Source organism: Engraulis encrasicolus, chromosome 17 (assembly GCF_034702125.1).
Source record: "Engraulis encrasicolus isolate BLACKSEA-1 chromosome 17, IST_EnEncr_1.0, whole genome shotgun sequence".
Taxonomy (NCBI): Eukaryota; Metazoa; Chordata; class Actinopteri; order Clupeiformes; family Engraulidae; genus Engraulis; species Engraulis encrasicolus.
This window is the reverse complement of record NC_085873.1, coordinates 438,892-448,891: the sequence shown is the minus strand read 5'-3', so window position 1 is coordinate 448,891 and position 10,000 is coordinate 438,892. Positions and strand designations below refer to the sequence as shown.

The following is a 10,000-nucleotide window of genomic DNA, read 5'->3' as shown; positions in this document are numbered from 1 at the left end:
GCGAGGCCAGACCCACCCGTAGACAAAACATTTTGCCGTCCAGCGGGTGGCGCTGGTTCACCAGGCTAATGTCATACCATAGAATACTTGCCAAATTGGCCAATGACACTGGAATTGTTACCAGCCACAGCCAAGTTTTACCAGCATTTGGCCGGTTGGCAGGTGCCAGTGTCAAGCCCTGACACACACACACACACACACACACACACACACACACACACACACACACACACACACACACACACACACACACACACACACGCACGCACGCACGCACGCACGCACGCACGCACGCACACATACACACACGCACACACGCACGCACACACGCACACACACACACACACACACTCCTGTACCTCTAGCTGCTTGAGTCTCTCGAACTCCCGCAGGTTTTTCTCCAGCTGCAGTGTTGCCGTGGGAACAGACCACAGCTCCAGCGTGTCCCGCGCCCCAGACAATGATTTCACTTCCTGTTTCAGCAGGTATCCCTGGAAATGGTCGTCATAGAAATACAGGTGCACAGACACAGGGAAGCCCACCGCCTCGAACCTGCAGCATACACACACATACACACACACACACACACACACACACACACGTTACTGATATAGATGTGTCTTAAAGATTATTTTTTGGGTTTTTTTTCGACTTTATTTGACAGGACAGTGTGAGAGGTGGACAGGAAGCGAATTGGGAGAGAGATGGGGATGGGTCGGCAAAGGACCCGGGCCGGGAATCGAACCCGGGTCAGCCGCATGGCAGCCGAAAAAACTGGGTGACGGCAAAGACCACTAGCTAACACATATCACGATACAGGGGTCAAGATATCATGTGTGCATTGTGAAGAGGCCTGATCGGATACATTATGGAGCGATATATGTGTGTAACGGTGTATTGCTATGCAATGTTTTGAATACGCCTGTAACGGACAGTAGGGTGAGATGCGGGTTGGATATGAACCTGCAAAGATCAACACCCCAACCATTAAGCCAGCTCGGCTGCCTTTTTTCAATGTTGACACAACTGAATTATCCCCTTGGCAATGATCCAGAAGGTAGCCTAACTGTGCTGATGCTGTTTCATCACTGAATATCTAGGCCTAATCATTTATTTTTCAGCGAACTGCAGTGGCTTAATCATTTCTCTCCTTTGCAGCTTTTGTGTGTGTGTGTGTGTGTGTGTGCATCTCTACTCATGCGCAGTCAGACCCCTTACTCAGACCACTGAGCCCCAGGCGTGAGTGCGATGCATATGCGGTGGTCTGCGTGTCTGCGAGTGTGTTCGCGTGTTTGTGCATGTGTGTATGCGTACTACGCTCAGCTGTACTTACGTGCAGTCGGCCCCTTTGCTCTTCAGGCCGCTCAGCCCCAGGCGTGCGTGTGCGGCGTAGGCCGTGGCCCGCGTGTCGGAGAGCGTGTTGTAGCCGTCCTGCTGCTCGTAGGCGCTCTCCCAGTAGGCCTTGAGGGCGGCCGTCTGGGGCGGGTAGTGGCCGTACAGGTGCGTGTCCAGGATGGAGATGGCCTCCTGGGACACCGTCGACTCAAACTTGCGCGCGAAGAAGGTGGGACGCGTCAGTTGCTGCAGACCACGGTACACAGACGCACAGTGACGCAGAGAGAGAAACACAAGATAGGTACACACAGGTACACAGACACAGAGAGAGACAGACACAGGTACACAGACACAGAGAGAGACAGACACGGAGAGAGACAGACAAACAGACACACAAACAAACATATAAAACACACAAAAAAGATGTTGGTGTCTGTGTGTAAGTGCATAACAGCATGTGTGTGTCAGCAGTACGTATATGCAACATGACTAATTCAAGCACACACACGCACACGCACAGGCACAGGCACAGGCACACACACACACACACACACACGTATTCTTCTACCAAGTTCTACCAATATTAACTCATTTGGGGAGCAGCTCTACTAGTGCACCACACACACACACACACACACACACCTGTATCCTGACGAGGTCTGCAGGTTTGAAGTCGTTGGGGGAGCAGCCACACCAGTCCACTATGTGCTTGTACTGGCACTTGCAGCCCAGCTTGCGGTTCCAGTTGGTAACGCGCAGGTTGTTGTCAACCAGAGACTCACACAGATGGCTATTACCCAGCACTGTATGGAAGAAGGACTAGGGGGAGGAGAGAGAGAGAGAGAGAGAGAGAGAGAGAGAGAGAGAGAGAGAGAGAGAGAGAGAGAGAGAGAGCGAGAGAGAGATGGGGAGAGAGAGAGAGAGAGAGAGAGAGAGAGAGAGAGAGAGAGAGAGAGAGAGAGAAAGATGGGGAGAGAGAGAGAGATGTAGAGAAAGGGAGAGATGGAGAGAAAGGGAGGATTAGAGGGAGACAGAGGTGAGAGGTGGAGGAGAGCGAGTGATAGAGGAAGAGAGAGAGAGAGAGAGAGATAGAGAGAGAGATGGTGAGAGAGAGAAGGATAGAGAGAGAGGAAGAGAGGAAGAGAGAAAGGGAGGGTTAGAGGGAGACATAGGTGAGAGGTGGATGAGAGAGAGAGAGAGAGAGACAGACAGAGAGAGAGAGAAAGAGAGAGAGGCGTAATAGGAAGAGAGGGAGACCGGGATATATGGAAAAAGATGGAGAGTGAGCACAGAGGAAGAGAGGGTGAAGGAGAGGGAGGCGAGAGGGGGAGGAGAGAGAAAAAAAGGTGGGATGGGGGTTAGCAGGGAGGGAGAGAGACAGTTTAATGGGAGTCAGTGGAAGGTCTTCACAACAGTAGAAAAACAAAAATTCTTAAAGGTGCACTGTGTAGGATGATGGCCAGAGAAGGTATTGCAACTATGCTGCTCATTCAAACTGTGTTGCCTTTTGGCAAATTTGATCTTTTCATGAATATTTACAAATATTTCATGAACATTTACACATTTTTCAAAATTTCATGTATGAAAAGTGCAATTTTCCCAGTCATAAAGAATACTTAGAATTTGGTGTTGGTAAGTATTAGAGGTGCACCGAAAATTCGGCCGCAGAAAATATTCGGCCGAAAACGCAAAAAAAGACACTTTCGGTTTTCGGCCGAAAGCCAATTGAGTGGCCGAATCGGAGGCCGAATAGAAAATGAATTCAAAATGGGCGTTAATGAAACTAATTTCAGTTCTACTCTAACATTTGAAGACTTCAAATACACAATTATTGTCTTTCAAAAACATGTCAAAACATTTATTGTAAACCGTAGATTTAACCAATATTTAAAAATAGTGAAAAACCAAACTTTTGATAACTTTTGATTGAATTGTTATATTCGGTTTCGGTATTCGGCCAAGTGATTAATTATTATTCGGTTTCGGCCACAAATTTTCATTTCGGTGCACCTCTAGTAAGTATTCATGAAAAAAGTAACATTTGTGAATGGCACGTTTTGGAAATAAATACCTCTGCCGGCAGCAGTGCGTAGGTATAGAACTGCTTGAGCCCGCTGAGCAGCTGGTCCTGTGATGTCACCACGTACTCCACAAAGTGTCGCGTCAGAGCGAACCAATCGGATCCTCCGGAGACCTCTAAGCCTTCTGGGATAGCGCGCTCCCCCAGACGCCACATGTGGTTATCACACTCATGGAAGAGCCGGTCCAGACCCTGCTTCTTAATGAACCTGCACACACACACACACACGCACACACACACGGTTATGACACTCATGGAAGAGCCGGTCCAGACCTTGCTTCTTAATGAACACACACACACACACACACACACACACACACACACACACACACACACACACACACACACACACATGGAAGAGCCGGTCCAGACCCTGCTTCTGAATGTACCCACACACACACTATATTTATGTGGTTGCATTGATATGCGTTTGTATTTTGTGTATGCATGGATGTGAGTGTATTCCGTGTGTGTGTGTGTGTGTGTGTGTGTGTGTGTGTGTGTGTGTGTGTGTGTGTGTGTGTGTGTGTGTGTGTGTGTGTGTGTGTGTGTGTGTGTGTGTGCAAGTTACCTTGCATTTTCTCTCCCGTGAGACTTGAGAAAGTTCTTGCCTTTATGCTTAGACAGGAATGCCACCAACTCATCATTAGTCCTGATGGAGGGAGAGAGAGCGAGAGAGAGCGAGAGAGAGAGAGAGAGAGAGAGAGAGAGAGAGAGAGAGAGAGAGAGAGAGAGAGAGAGAGAGAGAGAGAGAGAGAGAGAGAGAGAGAGAGAGAGAGAGAGAGAGAGAGAGAGAGAGAAATCAGAAACGTTAAATTGATTAAATGTTATGTATGAGGTATTATGTATGAGAGAGAGAGGATAACAGAGAGGGTGGGGGGAGTGAGAGTGGAGCAAAGAGGAGGAAAGGTGGAAAGAGAGAGGGAGGAAAAAGTGAAGGAATAGAAAAGGACAGGGGGAGGGGTAGATAGAGGAAAAGACAGAAAGCAGAAAAGTAAAATTGATGAAATGTTATGTATGAGGTACATGATGTTGATGGCATAGGTTGACACACACACACACACACACACACACACACACACACACACACACACACACACACACACACACAGACACAGACACAGACACAGACACAGACACAGACACACACACACACACACACACACACACACACACACACACACACACACACACACACACACACAGCATACCTGTAGAGTAGTGGATCAGCCATATATCATCAGCAGCACATCATAATTTAGCATCATTGCTCTCATCATCTCCACTACACACACACACACCTGGTGGGGCAGTCTGTAGCCAAGAGGTTGATATAGTAGTCTCAGCACACTCTCTCTCTCTCTCCCACTCGCTCTCTCCCACTCGCTCTCTGTCTGTCTCTCTCTGTCTCTGTCTGTCTCTCTCTCTCTCTCTCTCTCTCTCTCTCTCTCTCTCTCTCTCTCTCTCTCTCTCTCTCTCTCTCTCTCTCTCCTCTCTCTCTCTCTCTCTCTCCTCTCTCTCTCTCTCCCTCTCCCTCTCCTCTCCTCTCCCTCTCCCTCTCCCTCTCTCTCTCTCTCTCTCTCTCTCTCTCTCTCGTACCTGGTGGGGTAGTCTGTGGCTGACAGGTTGATGTAGTAGTCCCAGGGCGGTGTGTCTGTGCTGAGCAGGTCGGCCATGCTGCGCAGGTAGGCCTTGAGCAGGCTGGCCCCGCCCCATATGGTCACCATGCGCCACGGCGTCGCCCGCACGTTGGGGTAGCGTGACGCCAGCGCCACCACCTCACGATGAAGATAGTCCGAACGCTAAGGAGGGGGAGAAAAGAGGAGAGATCATTCGTTGGACTCAAGTGCGTGTGTGTGTGTGTGTGTGTGTGTGTGTGTGTGTGTGTGTGTGTGTGTGTGTGAGTGTGTGTGTGTGTGTGTACCTTTGAGTGTGGACCAAGAGGGGGCGGAGGGAGAGAGTGTGTGTGTGTTTTATGTGTGTAAAAGAGAGGAGAGTATGTGTGTGTGTGTGTGTGTGTACGGCATGGGGCCTGAGAGGTCAACAGTTTGACTGGGCTCTAATGGAGAGATCATGGAGAGGCATAAAAAGCCCAAAAAATATCTTTAAAAACAATATAGCGAGTAGTGACCCGTGGTCCGGAAGTACAAGGGCGTGATTTGGACACCGCATACCTGACGACAACTTCCAGGAGGGCATCAAGACAACACTGGAAACTAAAATGAATGAGTTATGCAATCTATTGTTTACTCCCCACCTACACTACCCACCTGGGCTACGTTTTGAGCAGGCACACACAGACAGACAGACAGACAGACAGACAGACAGACAGACAGACAGACAGACAGACAGACAGACAGACAGACAGACAGACAGACAAACACACACACACACACACACACGGTCCCCACCTGGTCCACGTGTATGTAGTAGAAGTGTTGCTTGTGGTAGATGGCTTTGAGCAGGCGTGTGAGCTGCCGCAGGGCTCGGCCGTGCACCACCAGCATGAAGGCCACCCGCACCGGGCTCTGGAGAGAGGACAGGCCCTCCACATCGCCCTCGTCCACATCCAACGCAGACACCTGTACCGCACTGGACAACACTGATGGGGGACGAGAGGGAGAGACAAAGATCAAAACATTAGAGGACGGGCGGGGGGTAGAGAGAGAGAGAGAGGCACCAAACATAAGAGAGAGAGAGAGAGAGAGAGAGAGAGAGAGAGAGAGAGAGAGAGAGAGAGAGAGAGAGAGAGAGAGAGAGAGAGAGAGAGAGCGGGCGGATCTCAATGTGTTATGGGCATCTGTGTGTGTGTGTGTGTGTCTGTGTGTGTGTGTGTGTGCGTGTGTGTGTGTCTCACTGTGTTGTGGGCATCTGTGTGCGTGCGTGTGTGTGTGTGTGCGTTCTCACCACGTCTATGAGTATGGGTGTATCTCACGGTGTTGTGGGCATCTGTGTGTGTGTCTCACCATTATGTGGGCACCTCTGAGGCAGCGTGCCGGGTATGGGTTCCTGTGTGTGTGTGCGCGTGTGTGTATCTCACCATGTTGTGGGTACCTCTGTGGCAGCGGGCCAGGCAAGGGTTGCTCTGTGTACGTGTGTATGTGTGTGTGTGTGTGTGTGTGTCTCACCATGCTGCGGGCACCTCTGTGGCAGGGGTCCGGGCATGAGGGCTCCTCGTTGGTGCTGGCACACCACGGTGGCGATCTCCTGCCGGCACTGGCGCGACGTGGCCCTCTGCAGGGCGCTCAGGGCGTCCTTGCCCGTGATGTCACACTCGGCCGTGATGTCATCCAGGCCCGCCAAGGGGGGGTGGGGGGCCCCCTCCACGCTGCCCGCCTCCAGCACCCCCATGCCCCTCTCGTCTTTCCTCACCCCCCCTTTCTCTCGCTCTCCGTCTCTCTTCACCCCTATCAGAAGGCAAGATGGAAAGGGTGTTTTGTTAGCGTGATTATTAAGTACAATGTTGCTACAGCGTTGACAAAGACATGACAAAGCGAAAGTATTTTTGACTGTATTTCATATCTGGTGTGTGTGCTTGAATGAGTGTGTGTGTGTGTGTGTGTGTGTGTGTGTGTGTGTGTGTGTGTGTGTGTGTGTGTGTGTGTGTGTGTGTGTGTGTGTGTGTGTGTGTGTGTGTGTGTGTGTGTGTGTGTGTGTGTGTGTGTGTGTGTGCGTGCGCAATGAGTGTAAGGGGGCTTACATAGTGGACAGTAGTAATGCGTGACTAAGCACATTTTCAAACACGTCACTAGCAGTTACTCGCTCCTAGCTTGCTTTGCCACTCGCTCATGGAACGTTAGTTACCATTCCGACAGGTTTAACAGCCAATAGAAATGCAACAAGTTAATTGTCAATTATCCAAACTCTGCATTCCAATTGGCTACTCGCTTCCTCGCATCGCTCGAAGCTGGAATTTTATTATCTCGGAATCTGCCCACATCTCACCGCTTGTACTCTCGTCGCCTGTCCAAGCCTTGCTTCGTTGGAAAACATTTACATTCTATTGACTTCTCTTGCGGAACGAATAACTAGTGCCGATGTGTGTGAATGCAGCTTTATGCACATTACCGCATTCTCCACAGTGACTGAAGTATCGTCCCCAACGACAATGTATGTAATGCACGTCAAGAGCTATCAAAATTTGAGCGACGCATAATGGTGTATGTAGTGTAGTATAGCCGTGTGGCTGCATATGCATTGCATTGTATTATCACATTGCATTACATTCCACTTTGTTGACACTTTTATCCACAGCGACTTACAGCAATTTGCAGGGTATTGGTTACAGACCCTGGAGCAATGTCGGGTTAGGTGCCTTGCTCAAGAGCACCTCATCCATGGAATGCAGTAGGAGTAGGGAGTGGAAGGGTGGGATTCGAACCTGCAACCCCGGGATCTACAGTCTAACCCCAAATCATAACCTCAAGGCTGTCCCTATTTTGCATTAAGATGCGTCAACGCTGTAAGCAGCCTAAAGCCTCGTTCACACACGGTACTCGCGCAGCGAGTTAAGTCAATAGAATGTCTGTGTGTTAAAAATGTTTTAACTTTGAGCAAGGCGAGTAAACAAGTAACCAATTGGAATGCAGAGTTTGGCAATTCTCGAGTCTGCATTGACAGTGAAACCCGCGGAAAGGTTTAGCGAACGTTCCATGAACAAGTGGCGAATAGGCGAGCGAGCAAGAAGCTAGTAACTAGCAGCGACGTATATGAACGTAGCTTAAATATGTAAGTGTGTGGCTGTGTGTAGGCAGGCACCTTTCTCCCGGTCCCACTGGCTGGCGTTGCGCTGGCTGTTGGACGCCTCGTTTGGGAGGGGGGGAGCTTCCAGCGACGGGCCCAGCTTCTTGCGGGGGGAGGACGGTCGATGGCCCCCTCCGCGCGACTTCCTGCCGTCGCCGCCGCGCTGGTGACGCTGTTGGCTGCTAGTCGACGCAGAGACCAGGGGGGGTCGTTCGGGGGCGGGGCGGTCCCACTGCCGACCCCCCACCTCACCCCCCCGCGGGACTTCCACGCCCGCGCCGTTATGGTCCGGCATCTTGGAACGTCTGTGCTTCTTCTGGGAGAGAGGGAGAGGGAGAGAGAGACAGAGGGAGAGGGAGAGAGAGAGACAGAGAGAGAGAGAGAGAGACAGAGAGGGAGGGGGAGGGGTGTATAGTACGTCATTACAAGCCAATGTCATTACAAAAAAGTCATTAGAGTGCTGATATCAGTTCTTAGCATGTGAGGTATCATTGAACCGGATGATACCAAAAACTGAATAGTAACGAAGAAGTAACTTGCCAATGGCTGAAAGAAAAGGAAAAAAGGTAAAAGTCAATTAACTTGAGGGGAGGTGTATGCTGTAACCTGACCTCTTAATAAGATGTCGGAGTCACATCCTCGTCGCCAGTTTGTTGTAACTTAAACTTCTCAACTCAACTTCTTAATAGGATGACGCCGGAGTCACTCACTTCGATTCCGACACGGGAACATGCCAGTCTCTATTAACTTCAGGTTAACTCCACAACAGGATCATGGTTCCCCCCAGGTAACCAAGCATCCGCATGACGGTGGACCCTCACTCACTCAGCAGACACACGCACAACATTCATCCAAGGGGGAGAAGCCCCCAAAATAATCCCCAGTTACAACAGTGTACAAAGAGTATGTTTCCAAAAATGGTGATTTGTTCCTTTTAAAAAATCTCTATATTGAGTCACAGGAAACCGTACCAAGTAGCTTCTTGTTTTCCAAAATAGCAGAGATAGAGAGAGAGAGAGAGAGAAAGAAAGAAAGAAAGAAAGAAAGAAAGAAAGAAAGAAAGAAAGAAAGAAAGAAAGAAAGAAAGAAAGAAAGAAAGAAAGAAAGAAAGAGATTTCTTTAATGTTTACAGCACTGAAAGACACCACCTCAATATCTGTTCCATGCAAGATGAACAACTTGTCCTGTGTCGTGTGGGTGTGTATGTGCAAATGAAAATTATGTTTTAAACCCAACACACTGGCAGAATTACCCACCCACCCACACCCTCCAGCACGTGCGCGCGCGCACACACACACACACACACACACACACACACACACACACACACACACACACACACACACACACACACACACACACACACACACACACACACACACACAGACTACAGATTTTGGGCTCCCACCATGTCAGCATTTGTGAATGTGTGTGTGTGAGAGTGTGTGTGAGTGTGTGTGTGTGTGTGTGTGTGTGTGTGTGTGTGTGTGTGTGTGTGTGTGTGTGTGTGTGTGTGTGTGTGTGTGTGTGTGTGTGTGTGTGATTCCCTAACTGTTTCGCAGCTATATTTAGTAGCTGAGATAATTTTTTTGACAAAGTCAACACTCTCACACACACACAAACACACACACACACACAACAGCTGTCCCATACTCACAAAAGACATTAAGGACAAGGACACACACACACACACACACACACACACACACACACACACACACACACACACACACACACACACACACACACACACACACACACACAGTCAAATAAGGACAAACAACTCTTGTGAACAAAAACAGTGTGTACAGTGCCAATGCCAAATACTGAGTGTCAGTGTCA

General features: G+C 49.5%; 1 protein-coding gene across 2 annotated transcripts in view; it reads right to left on the bottom strand.

The window, feature by feature from the left end:
- xylt2 (xylosyltransferase II) overlaps window positions 1-10,000 on the bottom strand; it is a 20,504-nt gene that overhangs the window by 5,129 nt on the left and 5,375 nt on the right. Inside the window, exons 2-10 of one of the 2 annotated variants that reach the window (XM_063221502.1) lie at window positions 8,174-8,474; window positions 6,544-6,822; window positions 5,827-6,017; window positions 5,015-5,217; window positions 3,987-4,067; window positions 3,407-3,623; window positions 1,978-2,154; window positions 1,334-1,581; window positions 360-552 (exon numbers count right to left, since the gene is read on the bottom strand). In XM_063221502.1, coding sequence (XP_063077572.1) covers window positions 360-552; window positions 1,334-1,581; window positions 1,978-2,154; window positions 3,407-3,623; window positions 3,987-4,067; window positions 5,015-5,217; window positions 5,827-6,017; window positions 6,544-6,822; window positions 8,174-8,474 — 1,890 coding nt within the window. The remainder of the gene's footprint in view (window positions 1-359; window positions 553-1,333; window positions 1,582-1,977; window positions 2,155-3,406; window positions 3,624-3,986; window positions 4,068-5,014; window positions 5,218-5,826; window positions 6,018-6,543; window positions 6,823-8,173; window positions 8,475-10,000) is intronic. The other variant, XM_063221503.1, reaches the window with a different exon arrangement.